The sequence below is a fragment of the Ceratotherium simum genome, chromosome 37 (assembly GCF_057802395.1).
Source record: "Ceratotherium simum simum isolate JZ-2026a chromosome 37, ASM5780239v1, whole genome shotgun sequence".
Lineage (NCBI taxonomy): Eukaryota > Metazoa > Chordata > Mammalia > Perissodactyla > Rhinocerotidae > Ceratotherium > Ceratotherium simum.
Window position 1 is genome coordinate 2,547,536 of NC_141936.1, and position 23,383 is coordinate 2,570,918.

General features: G+C 44.2%; 1 protein-coding gene across 3 annotated transcripts in view; it reads left to right on the forward strand.

Moving 5' to 3' along the window:
* Positions 1–5,624: 5,624 nt before the first annotated feature.
* The window catches only part of NDUFA10 (NADH:ubiquinone oxidoreductase subunit A10), a 66,927-nt gene continuing 49,168 nt past the window's right edge, over positions 5,625–23,383 (forward strand). For 2 of the 3 annotated variants that reach the window (XM_004427735.3, XM_087424598.1), the window contains exons 1-6: positions 5,626–5,776; positions 11,998–12,166; positions 12,890–13,105; positions 15,577–15,663; positions 19,366–19,487; positions 21,749–21,828. In XM_004427735.3, the coding sequence (XP_004427792.1) occupies positions 5,702–5,776; positions 11,998–12,166; positions 12,890–13,105; positions 15,577–15,663; positions 19,366–19,487; positions 21,749–21,828 (749 nt within the window). In that variant the 5' untranslated portion in view covers positions 5,626–5,701. Of the gene's footprint in view, positions 5,777–11,997; positions 12,167–12,889; positions 13,106–15,576; positions 15,664–19,365; positions 19,488–21,748; positions 21,829–23,383 lie in introns of all 3 variants that reach the window. The other variant, XM_087424597.1, reaches the window with a different exon arrangement.

Consider the following 23,383-nt stretch of genomic DNA (forward strand, 5'->3'; position numbering starts at 1 on the left):
GTATTTTTCAATTTAGCCATTCTTCTGGGGTTGTAATGGCATCTCATTGTAACTTTAATTTACATTGCCCCAATGACAAATGCTGTTGAGCACCTTTTTAATGTTTAGAGGTTTTTCTCTTTTTGGATATGCTCTTTCTGAAGTGCCCACTCAATCAAGTCTTGTCCCTGTTTTTATATTGAGTCTCTTTTTCTTTTTAACATACAGGAGTTCTAACATGTTCTGGATACTCACCCTTTGTTGGTTATATTTATTGCAAAAATGTCCTCATTTCTGGGCTTGCCTTTTCATTCTGTTAATGGTGTCTTTCGATGAAAAGAAGTTCTTTATTTTTATGTACAATTTGTACATCCCCTTTATAGTTTTATTTTTTTTCCATTTACGAAATGTTTGCCTATTCCAAGGTCATGAAAATATTCCCCTGTTTAATTCTAGAAGCTTTATTGCTTTGTCTTTCATGTTTAGATTTACAACCCATCTGAACTTGATTTTTATTTATGGTAGGAGATACGGGCCAAAATTCATTCTTTTCTATATGGATATCAAATTGACCCAGCACCCACCATTTATTGAAGACCATGTTTTCCCCTCTGCAATGTCACCCTCTTCATAAACCAAATGACTATCTATCTATGTATCTATCCATCTATCTATCCAATCTATCTATCTATCTATCTATCTATCTATCTATCTATCTATCTATGTACCAACCTACCTATCATCTATCTATCCTCATCTCCTTTTGGACTTCTTATTCTGTCCCATTTCTCTATTTGTCTGTTCCTGCACCAATACCATGCTGTTGTAACTACTATAGCTTTTCATATATCTTGATATCTGATCATAAGTCTTTCGTCCTTGTTTTGGTTCTTCATGATTGCCTTGGTTATTTTTAACCCCTCCCAAATGGGGGGTTGGAGGATATACATTTCAGAATCAGCTTGTCAATTTCAACAAAAGAAAGATTTGTTGAATTTTGTTGAGATTGTGTTGAATTTATAGATCAATTTGGAGGTAACTGTCATCTTTACAATTTTGAGACTTTTAATCCAAGAACAAGGTATATCCCTCTATTCATTTACAACTTCTTCAGTTTCTCAATACTGTTTTGTAATTTTCAGTGTAGGGATCTTTCACATCTTTCTGGGTATTTGAGTTTTTTGGCTTTTTTAAAAGTTCTAACACACATGGTATCTTAAAATTTTTCTTTTTAAAATTAAAAATTTTATTTTTATCTCTGTTCCTTCGCTGCTGGTACATAGAACACAATTTTTAAAACTTTCTTTTTGAAATAATTATAGATTTACAGGAAGTTGCAAAGAAAGATAGAGGAAGGCCCTGTGCACCCTTCACCTGTTCTTCCCTGGTGACACCATCCTGCACGACTATAGTACAGCATCAATACCAGGACATTGACTTTGATGCAATCCACAAAACTTACTCAGAATCCACCAGTACACATGCACTCAACTGTGTGCGTGTGTATCTGTGTGCACGTGCACGTGCAGCTCTGTGCAATATTATCTCCTGTGTAGCTTCATGGACTACCACCATAATCAAGATACGGAACATGTCCATCACAAGACACAAACTCCCTTTCCTGGCTTCTGGTGACCACTAATTTGTTCTCTATCTCTATAATTTTGTTATTTCTAGGATGTTATATAAAAGGAAACAGACTGTACGTACTCTTTTGAGATTAGCTTTTTTCGCTCAACATAATTCTCTCGAGGTCCATCCAGGTGGTCGTGTGTAACAACAGTCCACTAGTTTTTATTGCCGAGTAGTGTTCCACGGTAGAGATGTACAACAGTTTGTTTAACTGTTCACCTGTGGAAGGACAAGTGGGTGGTTCCCAGTTTTTGGCTGTTATGAACATTCACGTGCAAGTTTCTCTGTGAACCTAAGTTTTCATTTCTCTGGGGTTAATGCCCAGTAGTACAATTGCTGGGTTGTATTACAGCACATTTTCAGTTTTAAAGGAAGTGGCCAACCTCTTTACCAGAGTGGCTGTACCATTTCACATGTTCACTAGCAGTGCATGAATTGTCTCTCCACATCTTCTCCAGGATTTGGTGTTGTCACTATTTTTTATTTTAGCTTTTCTGATAAGTGTGTAGTGATATCTCATTGTAGATTTAATTTACATTTCTCTAATGGCTAATGATGTTGAACATCTTTTCATGCACTTATTGGCCATCCGTGTATCCTCTTCAGTGAAGTGTCTGTTCACGTCTTCTGCCCATTTTCTAATTGGATTATTTGTTTCTTAATGTTGAGTTCTGAGAGTTCTTTATGTGTTCTAGATACAAGTCCTTCATCAGATATGTGGCTTGCAAGTATTTTCTCCCCCTCTGTAGCTTGTCTTTTCATCCTTTTAGGGTCTCTCACAGAGCAAAACTTTTTTATTTTGATGAGGTCCAATTTATCAATTTTCCCTTTTATGTATTATGCTCCTGACATCAAGTCCAAGAATTCTTCCCCTAGTCCTACATCCTGAAAGTTTTATTCTATGATTTTTTTTCTAAAAGCTTTATAATTTTACATTTACACCTAAGTCCATGACCCCTTTTGAGTTAATTATTGTATAAGGTGTGAAGGCCATGTGGAGGTTCATTTTTTTACCCATGGATGTCCAATTCCTGCAACACCATTTGTGGAAAGACTATCCTTCCTTCATTGAATTACATTTGTACCTTTGTAAAATATCAGTTGAGAATATTTGTGTTGGTTTTTTTCTGGATCCACAGTTCTGTTCCATTGACCTATGTGTTTGTCCCTCTGCCAATGCCACAAGGTCTTGATGAGTGTAGTTATATAGCAAATCCTTAACATTGATTGGATGAATGATTGATTCCTCCCACTTTATTCTTCATTTTCAAAATGACTGTGGCTATTCTAGAGTGTGTACTTTTCCATATAAATTTTATGATAAGCTTGTCATACAGAAAATGACAGAAAATCATTGCTGAGATTTTGATAAGAATTGTGTTAAACCTGTAGATCATTTTGAGGAGAATTCCCATCATTGCCCTGTTGAGTCCTTCAGTCCATGAACATAGTAATTCTCACCAATTATCAAAGTTTTCTTTGACTTCTCTCATCAGTGTTTTGCAGTTTTCAGCACATAGATCCTGTATGTTTTGCTAGATTTATACCTATTACATTTCTTTGAGCAATTGTAAATGGCATTGCATTTTTAACATGTCAGTTCCCACTTGTTTGTTGCTAGTATGTAGAAAGGCAATTGATTTTTGAGTGTTGACCTTGTAACCTGCAACCTTGCTGAACTCACTTCTTAGTTCTAGCTCTTTTTGGTAGATTGCTTTGGGTTTTCAACATAAGCAATCACATTATCTACAAATAAAGGCAGTCTAATTTCTTCCTCTCCAATCTGTATGCCTTTTATATCCTTCGTTCCTGCCTTATTGCACTGTTTAGAACTTCCAGTGCTCTGCTGAACGAGAGTGGGGAAAGTAGACATCCCTGCCTTGTTTCCTTTCTTAGATGGATTAGAAGGAAAGCACCAGTCCTTCCCCATTATGATGTTAGCTGTAGGTTTGTGTAGATGTTCTTTATGAAGTTGGAGCAGTTCCTCCTTTATTCCTTTCTTGCTGAGAGCTTTTTTTTTTCTTTTTTCATGAATGAATGTCGGATTTTGTCAAACGCTTTTTCTACAGCAAGTAATCTGATCACTGATTTTTCTTCTTTACCTGTTAAGGTGGATTGCATTGATTGATTTTTGAATATTGAATCAGCCTTGCATCCTTTAAATAAATTCCATTTGGTTGTGGTGTATTATTCATTTTATACATTGCTGGATTCAATCTGCTAACATTTTGTTGAGGATTTTTGTGTCCAAGCTCATTAGAAATATTGGTCTGTAGTTTTTTTTTTTTTTTTCTTTTTTTGGTACTATCTTTGTCTGGTTTGGGTACAATAAAATGGGCTGAGGAATGTTGCCTCCTCTTCTATTTTCTGGAGATTGTATAAAGTTACCATGATTCCATACGGCAGGGATGTTTGAGAAAACTTAGTGCAGTGATGTCTGATATTTAATTTAATGTTATTTTGTTTTTCACTGTGATTTCTCTCATGTTTTCACTATGCCATCAGTAAAAGCTGTCAAACACAAGAACTTTGTCTTAGGAAATAAGATAAAGGAAGTGTCTTCACCTGGGGCAAAGCTGGGAAAGACAACTGGAGAGCGGGAGGCTAGATGTGAATAGGATGGATAATGAAGCAAGATGAGAAAATATGACCTGGCACTGACTCCACCCTCACCGTCACCACGCAGAATTCTCAGACACCCTGGAAGGGTCACTGGGCTTCCCAGAGACATGGGAATGTGCAGGGAGGCCATGGATAATAAGTGGTGACTCCACCGGGCTGGAGGACTAGGGACCTGGTCACATCTGCTTATCGGAGGTGTGCTCATCCAACCGTCCTTGTGGCACACCCGGCGCGTCAACTTTGCTCGGGGTTGTGGATACAGCGTGTATAATGTAGAGGTGTCCCCGGCTCTCAGGAAATGTAGGGTCTAGAACAGTATTTCCCTCGATATGAACCATTTACATCACAATTAGATGGAAGCTTGTTAAACAGATTTCGGGGCCCATCCCAGATCTTCTAAATCAGACCCTCCGGCATTGGGGACTAGGAATCTGTATTTTAAACAAGCAGGAATTCTCACATTAGAGAAACATCCATCAAAAACACCTTCGTTTTTACAAGCGCATTCCCAATCCGGTTTGCAATTCCATGTTCATTCTGAAAAGTTGAAAACCAAATGAAAGAAAATGTAAGGTGTTAACAATAAGCCTGAGGAATGTGAAGATAATGAAACCTTTTCAAAGGGCAGGCAGAGTAGGAAAGAAATCTCACATTAAAGTCAATTCGTACTAACCCGAGAGGAACTGAGGCCCTAGATCCTTAAAGGGATAGCAGTTTTAAGAATGGAATGCCTACAGCATTTATTTTTTTAATGTTACTCAATGGGTTAACACCACCAGGCCTGCCAGGAGGGATAGGACCTGTTAGACTTGGAGCCCGCCGTGACCCGGGCAGGGAGATGGACCATGGCGAGGTTGAAGATACGCGGGCCTCGGCCAGGCCGGCCCTGCCCAGCGCTGGACAAGCACCCTCGGGCGGACAGATCCGTCCCCAGTCCCTCTGCCTGTGCGGCTTGGACACCTGCGCTCGTTCGTGTCCATTCTCACATCATCCCTCCTTGCACGTCCCTCCCCACTGTCCTGCCCCGGTCCCAGGCCACCTTCCCAGTCCGGGGGAGTTTCCGAGCTACAGAGAGATTTTCAAGGCTGTAATGTCCAAGTCTGCACCTGCCGCCTGGGGATGTGGGGAAGGCGGGGCTTCCTGGACTTGGGAGGAGGCGCAGGAGCTACAAGGTCTAGGGCGGCCTCAGCTCCCTGCACTGCACGAACTCAGAACCCTGTCGGCGGGCCTCCGGTGGCCGCGCACGGCAAGGGCCGGACGCGGCGGAAGCGAGAGGAGACCCGGCGGGGGTCAGCCGGCTGCGGGGAACCCCCGACAGCTCAGGGAGCCCCGACCACCGCCCGGAAGTTCCCGACAGGCGGCGCGCGGGCAGCCCCGCCGTGACGTCACGGCAGCGCGCCGGCCGCGGGCGAGGACCCCGTCGCGACCGCGTCCCCTCGGGTCCTTGAGCCGGTGCCGACTGCGAGCCATGGCCTTGAGACTGTTGAGACTGGTCCCGGCGTCCGCGTCCGCGCGGGGCCTTGCGGCGGTCGCCCAGCGCATGGTGAGACGGCGGCGGCGGCGGGCGGGAGCCCGGGGGGTGGGCGGTGAGGGGGACGCCTGGCCTGTCCTTCTGGCGCCGGCCTTGCTCATCTCCCCGGGCATCAGGGCGGCGGCTCCCAGGGTCACTCTCGGGGAGACCCCACTGCCCCCGGGTGCGATTTGGTCCTGAGTCGTGGGCAGAGCGCCGAGGGGCCACGAGCTTCTCAGGCCGTTTTATCTCAGCTCCAAGCAGAACGCTGGGGCAGGAGGGGAATCGGCCGCCTGGCTGCCGTAGTGTGGGGGGCCGGTTTGCAGATGCCGTACCCCAGTGCAGCTGCTGCAGTAGTCGTACGAGCTGGTGTGGGGGAGCCCAGAGGAGCCCGGGGCGCGCGCGCTCATTCATTCGTTCATTCATTCATTCATGTAGCAACTCTGTCAAGCGGCAGTTAGGGGTCAGGCTTTGCTAGGCGCCGCGGTGATGTGACTGAGTAAACACGAGTAGGCGTTTAGTTAAGATCTGGAAGGATTAGGAGAACTTCCTGTGGTAGAAAACAGTGGGATGACATTGTACGCGGAGGGAACAAGAGAGGCAAAAGAACTGTCTGGAAACCTTAGGAAAACTTTGTTTTATGACCCTGGCTGATCAGAGCTTTTTTGTCTCCTGATGGCGGGAGCTACACTGGTGTCAGGTAAAGGGACTTGACCTCCGTGTTAAGGATTTTGGTCAGCAAAGGGTTTTGAACAGAACAGTGCAATAGTCTTTTCAGGAAGTCATATAAATGTTTTTAGGAGATAACTCAGGCTCAAAAGAGAAGAAAGAAAAGTGGTTGTTTTTTAAATACCCAGTATATTGAGACCTGTTTTAGTGGAAGTGAGGGCCCCGGAATAGAGGAGGTGATATTTTCCTGCAATGTGTGCACTAGACAGTGTGTTCACCTGTGACAGTGTGTTCAGTTCTGGGCGCTACCCTTTAAAGGGGATATAGAAGATGAACTTCAGTAGGTCCAGAGAAAAATGAGTAAGATGAAAAGGATATACATCTTGTTACTTAGGGAATAATTAAAGGAATTGGAAATGTGTCATGAAAGATCTCTGTGATTCCAGAGAGCAGAATAATGGGACTGAGGATGGGAAATTATAGAGAAGACTACCATAATTCTGTGAAAAGGCTCTTTCTATAGATTTTGAAGTAAGGAAATAGTTGATTGCTTGACTCGAATATTATCATGCACCTGTTTTTGCAACATCGTGGTATATTCAAGTTGTGGACACAGATGGGGAAACGGTTTGCACATGGCTCAGAGGTAGCCTAGAGAAGAGAGTAATTAATTTCTGGGGTCAAAAATACCAATATGAATAGCACCTCCCTCCCTCACCTCATCTGCTACTTCTGCCCAGTCCACTCTGCATCAGCTGCACTGGCCTGGCTGATCCTGCAGTACTCTTGCTCAGGGCATTTGCACTTACTGTTCCTCTGCCTGAAAGACCAGATGTCCACTTGGCCAGTCCCTCACTGCCTTCCAATCTTTGTTCAAATGTCACTCTCTCTGTGAGGGCTCCATGACCACCCATTTTAATGTTACAGCCCATCCTATACACCATGTTCCCCTCCACAGCACTTATTTAATATGCTGTGTAATTAATTACTTTTTTGTTTTGTTATCCCATGGGGTCTTTTGACTCACTGCTGTATCCCCATTGTCTAGAAAAAGTGCTTTGCATGTAGTAGCCTCCTAATAAATACTTATTGGATGAATGAATTAATGAATGAATAACACAGTAGCTACTGAGTAAATTAAGTATTCACAGATTGTTGGGAGTTTGAGATTTTGGGGATATATAGAGAATATGCTGCCGTTTACTAACCCGTTCTGACAGTGGACCTGTGGGTGGTTCCACTTGTTTGCTATCGCAGGCATTACTCCTTGAACATTTTGATAAGTATCTTTTCTTCCGTTTTTTCCACCCTGCTATGAATGCACCTGTGTGTATGTATTATTTACAACAATGAGATTGTCACCGCCAAAATAGGGGTCCTCTACTCACCACAAAGACAAGCCAACAGTCCAGAGGCAAGGTGGTAGGAGAGAAAGGGTCTTTTATCATTACAGCTTGCTACAAGGGGAAAGATGGCGGACTAGTGTCCATAAAGAACCATCTTAAAACTACAAACTTTTGAAGCAGTTATATTTGGCAAGTGGGCTGAAAGAAGGGGGGTCTCGGAATGCGACCATCTGGTGTTGTAGTCCTTGAGATGCCAGATCATCACTTTTCCTTGTCACCAGTGACAGATACCAGCAGAGGGCTCCTTCCTGGAGGTCTCTACGTTCCTGAGAAAACTTAAAGAACAAAGTTACTGCCTTATCACAATAGGGAGTCTATATATGGTCTAAATACATATATATATATGCCAAGGTTGAGAGAGTAGTAGAGCATGCATTTTGCTCACAGCAGGTGTGGACTACGTGCAAGCTACGGCATTGCTGACTCGGAAAGGGGAGGGCCTTGTGGATTAGGGTCATTTATAGCTCCAACCTGGTTCCCTTCTACAAGATGGCTTCCCTTATGCTAATTTTTGCTAACCTGTGACTACATACCTATCATAGCCATTTAAGCAGCGCTAACAAGATCACATAGCGTGTTCTCTCTTTTTCTTTTAATAAACTACAGCCATGCTTTATTCAGATTTCCCATTTTTCCCTAATGTCCTTTTTCTGTTCTAGGATCCCATCCAGTATACGTCATGGCATTTAGTCGTCTCCTCTCTTTAGGCTTCTCTCGGTTGTGACAGTTTCTCAGGTTTTCCTTGTTTTTGATGACCCTGACAGTTTTGAGCAGTACTGGGCAGGTAGTTTGTCCCTCAGTGGGACTTGTCTGGTGTTTTCCTCATGATTAGACTGGGGTTGTGTGTTCTTGGGAGGAAGACCACAGAGGTAAAGTGCCATTCTCATCAGGTGATATCAAGGCTGCACACCATGAACATGATTTATCACTGTTGATGTTGACCTTGGTCACCTGGCTGAGGTAGCGAGGTGGTTTCTCCACTGTAAAGTTACTCTTTTTTCCCCCCTCTCCATCATGTCCTCTTTGGAGGAAAGTCACTGTGTGCAGCCCACACCTAAGGAGTGGGGGTTATGCTCCCTTCCTCAAACGCAGATCGATGTGCACAGTAATTATGTGGAATTCTTCTGCCTGGGAGATTTGTCTGTTCTCCCTCATTTACTTATTTATACTTTCAGTCATTTATTTATATCAGTATGGACTCATGGATATTTATTTTATACTTTGGGTTATAACCCAATACTGCTCTATTTTGTTACTCACATTTTTCCAGCCGTGGCCACTGGGAGCTCTTTCAGTTGGCTCCTGTGTCCCTGTAACCCACCCCTCATTGTGTGTGTCTGTGTGAGCACTTCCTTACTTTCTGGCACTACGAAATGGTCCAGGCTCATTTTTATATTTCCTGCCTCAGTCCTAGAATCAGCTGTTTCTCCAAGGAGCCCCTGTTCCTTTTATTGGAGAATGGTGTTAGAACCAAGATCTGGGTACTAGCTGTAATTGCTGCTGGGGTGTCATCGCTTCTAGGCCCTCTCAGCAGACAGAGCAAGGAAATGTACTAACCTGTGTATATACACATGTCTGTAGATATTCCTATATGTAACCATCCTCATCTATGTTAAATTAAACATAAGTTTATACTAATGTCTCTAATCTACTACCCCATGGATCATTCTAGCCTCTCCCTTGCTGATCTGTAACCTCCCACTCCAATAGTAAGAAACCTAGTTCCCACCATCTGCCGTCCATTTACTTAATTGCTTAATTCTAGGATACGTATGCAGTAGTATCAGAATTGTTAATGGGAAATATCAACTAGAATGCAGTTCCTTTTGCCTTTAATCTACAAGACTCTACTGATTTCCGAAGGTCAGCACCTTTCCCCCACCTGCTTCAGTGAGGTTTTATACATTTGTCACATAGTTGGTTTTGTCACATTCCGCATTCCATCCTGGGATCCCTCGACGTAAATGAGTTTTTAAAAATTTGCATACATTGAGGTTCACTCTCTGTGCTGTAAAGTTCTATGGGTTTGACAAATGCATAGTGTCATGTATCCACTGTTACAGTATCATACAGAGTAGTTTCACGGCCCTAAAAATCCCCTGTGCTTCACCTATTCAGCACTTCCTCTTTTCCCTGAATTTCTGGCAACCCCTGATGTCTACCATCTCTATAGTTTTGTGTTTTCCAGGATGTCATATAATTGGAATCATACAATATGTTGCCTTTCCAGACTGGCTCTTCACTTAGAGGTGTGCATTTAAGATTCACTCATGTCTTTTTGTGGCTTGATAACTCATTTGTTTTTATTGCTGAATAATATTCCATTGTATAGATATATCACAGTTTAAACATTCAACTATTGAAAGACATCTTGGTTGCTTCCTGTTTTTGACGATTGTGAATAAAGGTGCTCTAATCATGTGTATGCAGATTTCTTTGTGGAATATGTTTTCATATCAGTTGAGTAATACATAGGAGTGTGATTGCTGGATCATATAGTAAGACTATGTTTAGTTTTATAAGAGACTGCCAAACCATCTTCCACAGTGACTGTACCATTTTGCATTCCCATAGTCATGAATGAGCGTTCCTGTTGCTCTGTGTTCTCACCAACATCTGGTGTTGGCAGTCATTGGCATTTTTAGCTAGTCTAATAAATCTGGCGTGGTATCTTTTTAACTTGCAATTCCCTGATGACAAATGATGTTGGGCATATTTTCATATGCTTATTTGCCATTCTGTGTATCTTCTTTTGTGACATCTGTTCAAATGTTTTGCCTTCTTAAAAATTGTTTTCTTTGCATTATCATAACCTGTTTTTTCTCCACACTTCCGTAATCAAGACTGTACATCGAGCAAATCAGGACTGAAAAAAACTTGACATTATTTTATATTCTCTTGTATTCTATTTATTCCATTATAAAGTGTTTTATTATTTTAGTGAGTACTTAGTATTCCATAATATAGATATACTTTTTTTTTAACTTCTCTGTTGTTGTACATTAAGGGTTTCTATTTACATTTTTGACATTATTATGTGGGTAAATCTTTGTACAGATCCATGTCTGTTCCCTTAGGATGGATTCCTGGTTGGCTCCAGGCCCAGTATCTAGGTTTACGTTACCGTTAGCAGTTTATGAGGCCTTTGTCCTGTCCTGCCACTGCACATCATCATTTAAAAAGAGTAAAATATTTCTGTTTGATACATGAAAAAGTGTTTTCTCCTTGTTAGTAATCTTTGTTTGCTTTTTGTAGCAAGGTTGAACCTTTTTCCATATGGTTATTGGCTATTTTTAATACATTTAAAATAAGCTATGCAGTCCTATCCTGTTTTTCATATTGATCTGTATAACTTCTCTATACACTAAGGCTGTTCTATTACGTGTGTTGAACTTTTCTCAGTTGTTTGCCTTTTGATTGTGTTTTTTTTCTTTGTGTTTTGGGAAAGATCGTTTGGGCTTTGGTGCGGAAGTGCTGGAGACAGGAGGTGAGGCAGATGTTTTACCTTGTGGGTGAGAGATGTGAGGATGCCTACAGAATCAGTACAGTGGTGGTAGGGAGGTGATGCTGCACTCCAGAGAGATTTAAGAGTTAGGATCGATAGGGTTTTGTGAATGATTAGGGAGTTGAAGGAAGAGGGAGGGTGTCAAAGGTGGCTTTCGTGTCTGCTCTGTTTTGCTTGGTGGGTAGTGGATAAGGAGCTATGAGGGAGCAGATTTGGGGGTTAGGGTATGGATGTTCAACCTCAGTTTTATGTCTGTTAGTTTTCAGGACATCTAGGTGGAGCTGTTTAAAGGCAGTGAGATAACCGGATCTGGAGGTCAGGGCAGGAGCCTGGACTGGAGAAATGTTCTGTATTCCCTTCGTCCCTGTCTCCCCTAGCCCCCCTCCTCCCTGCCTTTCTTCCATCCTTCCAATTTTTATTGAACATAGTAAGAATATTCTGTTCCAGACCCTGAGGATTTGGCAGTGAACAAAACAGATAATCTGCCTGCCATTATGAGCTTATTTTGGGATAGGGCATGGAGACTGGTAACTAAACAAATAAATTGGTAATGAAGATGTAAAATGTTGGCATTTTTATCACCGAGGTCCTTCTTGGCATTTTTACCTAATAGTTGCTAATGCCTGCAGTAACTAGAATACTCACATTGTACTATTGTGTGATGTGTTTTTCAGGGAGGAATTCATACAAGCGTACAGTGCAAGCAGCAGTATGGCCCTTTGGCATACATACTTGGTGATCGAACAACCAAGAAACTGACAGAATACAGCAAAGTGATAACTGTAGATGGCAACATATGTTCTGGAAAAGGCAAGCTTGCAAAACAAATAGCAGAGAAACTAGGTATGAACTTATGTCATGCAGAATGACCACTTTTTTTCAGACTTGTGGTTACTTATCTCGGTTTGATTCTACTTTAATATTGACTCAGTAGAACTGGACCCAAGGTAGGTATTTTACATATTTGAAATATTTATTGAAAAAGCTGTTTTCAGTCTTTCAGGCTTTATGTTGACGATGTAGGCAGAGCACTTTCATGTGAACTATCTAACTTGAACTTTGTAGGAGCCCCTGGAATAGGGCTGTTGTTACTGCTGGCATTTACGGACGGGTAGACTCGGTAAGAAGCCGATGTCCATAGCTAGTTAGTGCAGAGCTGGGATGGGAACCCCACGTCCTGACTCTCGGTCCAGGTGTTTGTTCGCTGTACCTTTCTGCAGATTTTGACAAGCAGTTGCCCACTTGCACGCAGGGGTTCCCATAGTTATGGGTGGCTCTCTTTTTCAGGAGGAATTCATATGAGGGTACAGTGGGACATGCTGCAGCACAGCCCTTCAGCATACATGCTTGTCTTACACACGTTTTAGACATGTCGTCTCCAGTGTCGTATGTGCTCCCCTTTACACACGATGAGACATAAGTGTGAGGGTAACCTTCCCCAGGCCTTAACCAACCAGCCTCAGCAGTGGTGTTCAGATGGGGCTTTTGTTTCTCTTAGTCCACACTGCTCGCTGACAGGAAGGGAGGCATCCACATCGTGTTTTATCCGGTTATGTCTCTTCTCAGGTTTAAAGCACTTTCCTGAAGCAGGGATACATTACGCAGACAGCACTACAGGAGATGGAAAACCCCTGGACGTGGAGTTCAGTGGCAACTGCAGTTTGGAGAAGTTTTATGATGATCCGAAAAGCAATGATGGCAACAGTTACCGCCTGCAGTCCTGGTTGTACGCCAGTCGCCTCCTGCAGTACGCGGACGCCTTGGAGCACTTGCTGAGCACAGGTCAGTCACCATGGTCAGGTAGCTGCTGGTCGTGTTCTGCACTTGAACCCTGTGCTGGAATTCAGTCATGTTAGTTTGCCACTAAGTAGACCTTTTCTTTAAGGGTATTTGATGAGGCAAGTGCTGGCTTTCTAATAAGATCATAAAATCTGCAAGATCCATATTATTGTTGCTTCAGAATAATATCCACTAAATATTATTTCATTTTGTGTATTGGAGTGAGATTTATGGATTGTATGGAATTTTCGTGCCACTGCTCTAAACGTGTAGATGAAATGTGTCAAAAAATGGAGGAAAGAGAGAACCTGTAAATGACTAGGAGGAAGTGGAATCACACTCATGAAGTGGGAGCCCTGAGTCATACAGAGAGGTGGATGCACAAAACAGGGTTATCTCTGAGGGCCCAGAGATGGGCTAGAATTTGCCATCAACCCACAGGGTAGAAGTTAAACCTTGAGAAATGGCAGAGGTGGGGAAGGCAGAACACCCAGGGTCCCGTGCGCCTGTACAGTAAAGGGGGACGTGTCCATGGAAGGTATCCGAAGCAGGCAAGCAATGGACAAGGGCTGCATATGGGAGCATTCAAGGTCCAGAGTCTGGGAGATAGGCAACGGGGGTCAGGACATGAAGTCAGGAAATGGAGGGAGGGAGGACAGATGGGGCAGGAGCCTGGGTTTACACAGAGTACAGACGAGGTTGGAATCCCAGAGGGGCTGCTTCATCATCCTGGGAACCAGCAGTGTGGGTTCAATCTGGGCCTGACCCCAGAACATTCTGAGAATCAGCAGATAACTGCCAGTGCTTGGCCAAAGCCACCAACCTATGGGGATTTTGACTTAAAGGGTAGAAGCATATGGCACGTGTGAGCGTGAGGGAGAGTGGGGGATTTGTACGAGCCGCATTGTAGAGTAGTGGTTGCCACACCTGCCTGCCTGTCAGGTACCTGGTGAGCTCAGCTGCCACCTGGAGGGTCTGCTGCATGGGGTCTGAGTGTGAGAATGAGAACGTAGTTTTCATGAGGACCCCAGGTAACTGATGGAGCTGGGGCACAAAGCTGCCTCGTGTTCCAGGAGGGTCCTGTCTGTATAAGATGTGCCACAAGATGCAAGGTACTGCTCTTTGTCTAAACGGCCACAGATGTCTGGTTATTGTCTTGCTTTTCCAACATTCTATTGGTGATGCTTTTCCTTATGTGAAGGTAAGTCCTGATATGGTGAGCGTTGCTCCTAAGAAGACGTGGTCTACGTTCTGAAGTTCTGTACCAGGACCCAGCTCACAGGAACCAGTTAGTAGGTTGGAGTTAATACTGACACTGGGCTTACTCCACATTCTTTTTGAAGTATACTTCAGCCCTATCTTAGGACTCCTTGTTTCTTAAAATTTTAAATGAAAACTTGTTTCCTTTTGTATTACATTAGTTTATTCATTAAATATTTAGTGCGTGGCTGCTGTGTGCCAGGGGCATTCCAGGAACTAGAGATTCTGCAGGAAGTGAAGCCCAGTGTCCTCCTGGAGCTTACATTTTAGTAGCGGAGAGAAAGAGCAACCTGCCACGTCAGGTAGTGTGTGGTAAGAGCTGAGAAGAAGGGGTTTGGGTGGGGCTGGGGGCTGTTCTTCTTGATGGGAATGTTAGGGGAGGCCGCTGCCCAGGCACAGCAGGGCTGAGTGCAGGCAGACAGGCAGGGAGTCCCTGGGGACCAGTGCTCTGAGCTGAGGGAGCATTCTCCATGTGCTGTAGTGACAGTCAGCAGGCCTCTGTGACTGGAGTGCAGTGAGTGAGGCTGGGAGGATTGGGACGAAGCCAGAGAAGTAGCCTGGGCGAGATGGTCGAGTCTCAGTCAGACCTCAAGGGCCACGCTGGGACTTTGGTTTTTACCTTGAAGGAGAGAGGTTGGAGCAGAGGAGTAACAGGAGCTGGCTTAAGCTTTGAAAATGCCCCTCTGCTGAGGGTGAGAGCAGCCTCGGGGGCAAGGGCAGAGGCAGGGGGTGAGTTGACGGCCATGGCCTTGTCAGAAGTGAGGAGACCTTACGCTGCGAAGGAAGTGGCACATTCTGGAATGGTGGGATTCGAGACGTGGTTGGGAGAAAGCTGTGCTTTGCTGATGCTTGGGCTGTGGGGTAAGATGGGAGTTGAGGGTGACCCTGGGGTCTTACTGAATGATTGAGTGGGCATGGTAGGGTGGGAAGCCTCTGGTTTAAAAACAGAAATGCTTTTTCTGCTAACTGGATGCTCTTGTTACAGCTGACAGAAAGAAACAGGATGTTATGTTGCCTAAACCAAAATAGTATTACAGTTTCTGAAAACCATTTCCCACTCACAAGTCGTATATGTTCTTTTGAATATGTTTCAAATGGCTATGGAAATGGAATTGTAAATAACTGCTTTTTCCCTTTCTAAAATGAAGTTACTAGTTTCCAGTGCTTTAATTATCTGTCTGATTTTTAATTTTCATTTCCATGTTTTTAAACAGGACAAGGTGTCGTATTGGAACGCTCCATCTACAGTGACTTTGTCTTCGTGGAGGCGATGTATAACCAGGGATTCATCCGAAAGCAGTGTGAGTCATTGTTGCAGGCGAGCCCTCCTGGGTGTGTGGGTAGCTTTGTAAAGGCTCCAGTAGACTCGCCTTGCAGTTAGTATGCGTTTTATGAATGTCTGTTAAATAGATGAGTCAGTGCCATTTACTTATGAAGTTTCCACAGGAAAAAACTGGTTCCTTCCACCTCTTTCCCTCCTACATTCACATCTCGCTGTGAAAGCTGCGTGGTGTCCTGGGTCCTTGAACACACAGCTTCCACACAGCCTTCCCCAGCTCTCTGTTCAACCTCGTGAGATACCTAAGCTGCTTTTCTTTGATCTTAAATTTAGTCTTACTGAGCTCTCCAATTTCTAGGGTGTCATATTTATGTAATTAGGCTGTCTTTTTCCCTTGTCCCTGTAGCTGCACGATGCCAGCACTCTCGTCGTCTCTTCCTTCTCTCTAACACAGTGCTGTTCTAGGGCCTTTAGGGGCTTAGCATTGTATTGGGATATTGTTGAAAGTGACAAGGGGCAAAGGGACGAGAATAAAGACCTCCTGGTTAAAGGTAGCCTGACCATGAGGAGTGATGGGTGGCCAGGGTGTCTGTGACTGGGAGGTGCTGGGGCGGGCCATGGAAAGGCCTATGGTCAGTCTGCCTGTGAGCATTCTCACGGGTGTGCTTGGCTGACTGGAGCCAGTGGATGGCTCAGATCTGGAGGGCAGAGTAAAAGTTGTTGGTTAATGAGCGGGGAGACGAGAGCAAGCCAAGTGGTGATTCGGGGGTGAGGCTGTCTGCTCTTAGTCTGCTTACATGTCCTGCTGTTTGGAGTAGGCCACCTGTGTGCTTGTAGCAAGAGCAGCCAGAGCCCTTGCTTCTGACCAAGGCATTGAGCCTTGCTTGGCATTTGGAGTAGCAGTTGAGGTCAGTCAACCAGCGCTTCTATAGTGCCAGCTGTGTGCCAGGCTCTGTCTTAGATGCCAAGGATATGAAGATATATAAGACAAGGAAGGCTCCCGCAGTCCTGGGGTGAAGGGTAGGGCGTTAAAGCAGCATAGATGGTTAATTGCAATAAAATGCACTTGATGGCTCCTCCTGGGTGACTGTCCTCCTGGGTGCTGCGTAAGCACACAGGAGAATATCTAACCAGCTGGGAGAAGATGGGGTGTTGTCAGGGACAGCGTCCTTGAGGAGTGAGCCCTGGGCAAGCCATCAGCATTGCAGCGGGATGAGCGAGGTGAAGTGAGGCTGGAGGAGCCTGCGTTGGCACGGGCTGCTGGTGTTGGTGTGGAGTGAGGGCCGGGTGCTGGCCGGGGATGGTGCAGGGGAAGCAGGTGGGGCCACACAAGGAAGGGGCTTGCACCTTGGCTAGGACACTTGGATTTTTCCTGTAAGTGCTGAGGAGCCATGGAAGGGTTTTAGGCATGGGAGGGATATGGTTAGATTTGAGTTCATTTGTCTGAAGGATGTGTTCAGTGAGGGGAAGTCAAAGCAAAGGAGACCGTTGGGAGGAAGTCGGAGTAGGATGGCTGTACCGTAGGATGAAGGCCTGCACTGGGCAGAGGGAGTGGCTTGCTGGGGAGGGTGGATCTCAGATATGGAGGAAGTTCACTTGGCAAGCCTGGGTGGTCAGCTTTGTGGGAGCAAAGTGGGGAGAGTAAAGTGGACCTGACTGGGCTTCTCACCAAGTGAGGAGGATACAAAGGAGCAGTAGTCTGAGAAGGAGCTTTCACGTCTGGGCGTGTGGAGTTTGAGATTTCCCGGAGATAGCCAGTGGAGAGGTCTAGCAGGTGGTTGCATATCTGAGCCTAACATACTGAGGACTGGTCTGGACTGGAGAAAAGTTTTGGGGGAATCAGCCTGACAGTGGACACACTTGTCCCAGAAAAACCCACAGGGGGAGGTGAGGACTGAGACCAGAGTCCTTGGAGGATTCCAGGTTTCTGGAGAGGGGGCCCTACTGCAGATTTGAAGCTGAATGGTCAGAGGTGCACAAGGGGCCAGCGAGGGTGGTAGGGGACATTCATCACATGGAGTGTGTAGGATCTAGTGGGACAAGAACTGAGAAGTGACCTTTAGGGGTCTGGTGGCTTTAGCAAGAGTCGTTTCATTCCACAGTTTGGGTTGGGGGGAGAACAGATTACTTAAGGGTAGATGGCATACAACAAAGTGAAAAATCGCCTCAGAAGTGGGGCTGCTAACAAGAATGTGGAGAGAAATGATGACTTAGAGGAGGAGGCAGAAGGGAGGTTTCCCTGATGGTGGGAGACACTGGCCTGGTCCTAGGCTGAACAGAAAGGAAGCAAATACAAGGCCGAGCGTATTCTGCTTGGACCGGTGAACAGTATCCACAGTCAAGCCTCAGTCTTTGCTTTGGTTCCACCTCCTTTGTAGTCTTTTAGCCTCCAGCTCAGACCCCTGCTGACCTGGGATCAAAAGCCGGTCCTGAATTGCCTCTAAAGCAGGAGTTACCAGGAGTGGTCACCTGAACATTTTCTTTAGAGCACAATAGTGGTCTTTCTGTGGATCTTAGTGTGATCGCCCAAGTTTGTCCCTTCTGGAAGTTTCCACCATGGAGGAAATCTTTAGAGACGATAGTTTCTTCACATTGTTCTTTTGATGGTTTCATCCCAGTGACCTGGAGCGTGTTCTGCCTGTTGGTTTCTGGTAACATGGGCGTGTGCTCCAGGACATCAGTTGCAGAGCATTCTTCAAAACAGCAGGAATGTTCTTTAGCATCACAATTTTTGTGTGATTGCTATCTGTATAGTATATTCTATGTAATGTCAACTTCAGTAGAATTATTTCTCAGCTTTAGCTGCTTTCAGTTTTATTTTTTATTAGTAAATCTGCTTCAATAGGTAGTTCTGTGTAGCTGATTAAATTTACTGAAATACATTGAACCCAGGTAAATGTAGCTTGACATTTTTCAGTTGAGTTATTTGAAAAATAAAGTATATAAAAAGTGATTTTACTCCCTAGAGAAGATCAGACTCTTACCTATTATTACTATGAAGAAATATACATACACATAATGATGTGTTTCAGTTCAAAGGACGCTAAAACAAATGCTTGGGTGCCCTCCCTCTTGTAGGAAGTAAAGGTAGACCCTACCATGTGGCCAAGATGCACTTAAAATGTGTCCTTTAGAATGCTGTTTTTTTTTTTTGGTGAGGAATATTAGCCCTGAGCTAACATGTCGCCAGTCCTCCTCTTTTTGCTGAGGAAGATTGGCCCTGGACTAACATCCATGCCCATCTTCCTCTACTTTATATGGGATGCTGCCACAGCATGGCTTGCCAAGCGGTGCGTTGGTGCGTGCCCAGGATCTGAACCTGTGAACCCTAGGCTGCTGATGCGGAGTGTGCACACTTAACTGCTGCGCCACTGGGCCGGCCCCTAGAATGCTCTTGAAGCTAGGGTTTAAGTCCAGTATTTCACTTTACATCGCAGAATTTCTCTGGGCCTGATGCTTTTGGTCTATAGAAATGGGGATGAGAAGCACTGTCTTGCTGCGTTGCTGTCAGTGCTGCAGGCTCTGTGTGTGAATGCCCCAGTGCCTGCCATGCGATCACACATTGTGTGCAGCCGTGGTCACGGCCATGATTGTTACGTGATCCACAGGTGGATATGTGGCTCTGAGAACTGCGTGTGCCCTTGCCCTTCTGTCTGAGAGAGGAGCATGTTTTAGAACCTGTATGTGGACTGTCAGATGACATGCACCTCTCCGTGTGTGCCAGGTGTGGACCACTACAACGAGGTGAAGAAGGTCACCATCTGCGAGTACCTGCCTCCTCACGTGGTGATCTACGTCGACGTGCCCGTCCCCGAGATCCAGAGTCGGATCCAGAAGAGAGGAAATGTAATTCAGCTTTTCTGTCGAAGACCTGTCTTCTTTTTATGTGTCCTCATTGTTTTAATGTAGATCAGCACTCAAAAGTGATGTGTACAGTAGGGTACCATAAATCACTGACAGTGCTCACGGGGATGGGGGCACACCCCGGGGTCTTCTGAAAGAGCGGGCACCTGGTCAGTCACTGCTCTCCACCAGTGCTCTCCAATCCCTGTGCCATTCTGCTCCTGTCCCCTGTCCTACATCACTTAAACCATTCTTGTGAAGATGGATAAGTCTCCCAACAGAACCTCCCTCTGCCAAGCGCCTTTCTCTTTAATGGGGTTTTCATGCCCTGTTATTTTTCTACAAATTGGAAGCAATTTCTAATATTCTTTGAGTTCCCTACTCTATTTTTTTAGCTCAACTTGTGCCTCTTTTCCTTTTTTTCCTACTTAACTGATTCTAGAACAGTCGCCCACTGGCTCCACCCGTGTCCATTTACTTTTTGTGGCGTTGGTTGAGACCGACATAGGTGGCCTGGAAGCTCTCGTTTTGAAGTTTCCCACTGGCTCTTCAATGTGGTGCAGGATACAGAGATTAGCAAAGACCGTCTGTGCCCTTATGACTAGCACTTGTTTGGAAATATCACTCCCACAGAGTATTTTTTTCCTGGGGGAGAATGAGAGTTCTTTTTGACATTGTAATGAAATGTCAAGTTGCCTGTGTGTTTGTTGTTCCAGTGCCCATCCTCAGGGCTGGAGTTCTGGTGGATGCTCAGAAAATACCTGGTGAGGGGCCGGCCCGGTGGCACAAGCGGTTAAGTGGGCGCGCTCCGCTGCGGTGGCCCGGGGTTCGCCGGTTCGGATCCCAGGCGCTCACCGGCGCACCGCTTGGCAAGCCATGCTGTGGCGGCGTCGCATATAAAGTGGAGGAAGATGCGCACGGATGTTAGCCCAGGGCCAGTCTTCCTCAGCAAAAAAAAAGAGGAGGATTGGCAGATGTTAGCACAGGGCTGATCTTCCTCACAAAAAAAAAAAAAGGAAAATACCTGCTGAGTGGTGGGTTCCTGTAAGGGCAACAGAACAGCTCCGTATCCTTTGCTGCTGCTGAAAGACCCCGGAAGACTCAGTGTCTTCCTCCATCTTTCAGTAGTAAACCCATATGTGACATCTGTCTCTCCCTATTTACTGCCAGTCTGTACCTTTTATTACTTAAGAGTTTACTCTTAAGTATGATGTAATTTAGACTTTCAAGAACATTCCATCAAGTGGCAAAAGGAGGGACCTGCAAGTCAAAAATACTTAATTCTCACTCAATGGAATAGTCTTGAATACCTTTGCTTATTGCAGTGACGTTTATTGAGAAAAATGAAGACATAGATTCAGAATTCTCTAGATAACTCTTTTGTTATCTGGGATAATAATATTTCAGAAACAATTTTGAGGTCCAAATTAGAGCTATCAACTTTTTAGTTTTTCTAAGTAAAGTCTTGATGAATACTGTCACCAGCTAAAATTACCACTGTGTGTGAGAAAAGGAGACATTTTCTCGAAGAAACATCGTATCATAATAAGTGTGTGTTCTTATATTCCAGTGGGCGAGACCTATGGTAAACAAGGGAGTAAATAAGAAAGACATTCGAGGGAGGTAACTGCCATGCAGATAGTCAAACAAGATGAAAGATAATGTAACTTAGCCCTTAGCATTGCTAAACTATAAAAGATTTTAAATATTGAAACTTGCCACTCATAATTAGAGTTTTAAATTTCTGAAATTGGCTTAGCAAACTTCAGATGTTGAGGGACGTGAGAGATGGAGAGAGTGGGAGAGGTGGTGGGGGATGAGTGAGTGGTAGAGAAGAGGTAAGGATGGAGAGAGTCGGTGACGGAGAGGAGGGTGCTGAGGATGGATGGGGGAGAGGTGGGCCAGTTCCCCCTCACGTTGTCTATAATCTTTCATTGCCCACCCTCAAGCACGCAGTGAAACAGGAAAGCCAGGCCCTGTAACTGTAAAAGGGGATTCTTTCTGACCCTATTCTAAGTAAGCATCCTAGAGCCTGTGAAAGACGTCATGCTATGGTTTCACCTGGCCAAACTTAGGTGCTCACTATAGGAGAATGAGAATAATTCTAACTGGTACTGAGGCCCCTTTCTATCACCCCAAAGTCCCTACAATGCCTAGCTGGAGTTCTTCGAAGAAAACAGTGTTGGTTGATTGTTTTCACATTTTACTTAGCACAGGTAAAAAGAAAAGAAATCTAAAGGTTTCATTTTTCTTGTTTTGTCTAGCCACACGAAATGAAGATCACCTCTGCCTATCTTCAGGACATCGAGAATGCGTATAAGAAAACCTTCCTTCCTGAAATGAGGTGAGCCGAGTGCGTGATTTATTTATATGACTAGAATGCCTTTATGCATAGTTGTTTATGATGTTGGTGTTGTCTGGGCTGTTTCAATCTGTTGTTTTTAAGCATGAATGACAGCAGACATTTCAGTTTGATTTGGTGGAGTTTTTGGTTCGTTGGCTGGTTTTTGGTTTGCTTATTTTATCAGTACTTTTTTTGTTTGTTACATTTTTAACATTTTTTGATGCTAGAAATAAGCTGAAGCTCTATTTCATCACAGGTTTTAGCATTAGAGAACTCATGTATTTTTACTTTAGGTGACAGCTAAGTGCTCAGTGAATCCATACAGAAAATTCATGAAAAATAAACAGTCTGTATACTTTTAAATGATATCTTAAGCGATGTTTAGATAAATGAAAACACCACCAGACCTTTTCTCTTTCTCCTCCCTCTTTTTTTCTTTATCGAAAGCACAAGGGAAATCTATTTTCATCTACCGTCTCGCTTGCCATTCTATGATCCTGAGGATATTTGTGCGTAAGGGAAGTCATTTACTACTGTCACTCAAGTGCAATTAAAACTGGGTTTTGTGAATAATGCTTTTATGGAAGGTTTCTAGTAGTATTTCTTAAACTTTTTTTAAACTTAAACCTCTTTTGATACCTAAAAATCTTATGCCCTTGTTTAAAATTTCAAAGTAACTATAAAATTTTGAATAAAAACAAAGCAAGGCATAGTGATTTTGGAAGAAAAGTTTGATTTTTAAATTGGAACAGGCATTTGTGCTTATATCACGTCTGCTTGCTTGTGATAAGCTTTTCTCTTGTAGGCAGCAGCAAAGACGGTGAACTGTATGTTCCTTTCCTCCTGTTGTACTGCTGTGTTTTCAGGACCAGAAGTGCAAACAAAGCAGCCTTGTAAATCTTGCCGGGGGAATATATAGAGCTGTGTGAATAAACAGAATAATCAGAGATAGTTGACCCTAGAATTTCAGTCCCAAAAATCCCTCTTGGATATCTTCTGGTTACAAAAATATCACTGAGAAAGGGCTTCCTGACAGGTTCTCAAATAGGATTTTTCGTGATAACAGCAGGGAAATAATGCCTGAATTCAGCTTGCAGACAAGGTGAGGTTTCCTTTCACCTTGCAGTTATTTTCAAGAGCTTATCTTTGAGGACTTCCTGATCAAGAAATATGTTCAGCAACAATTATAAGTATCCATTGCTTAATTTGGCTGTCTGTACTTGAACTGTATTGGAAGTTAGCTTGTGAAGTCTCGAGTACTCCACAGGTCAAATATGTCTCCCCAGGATTCAGGAAGGTGTCGCTTCTCATAGCGCTGACAATCAGACAGCTTCCTCCTCAGCTGATAAACTAGCCAGGCACGTTCTCTCTGGTGACTGGTGCATCCCACTGGGGAGCAGAAGACTGTTCAGAACCTCACAAGTCAGGGCAGACAATCTGATGTCTAACTCTGTTTTTTTTGTGAGGAAGATCAGCCCTGAGCTAACATCTATTGCCAATCTTCTTCCTTTCCCTTTTTCTCCCCACAGCCCCAGTAGATAGTAGTTTGTTGTAG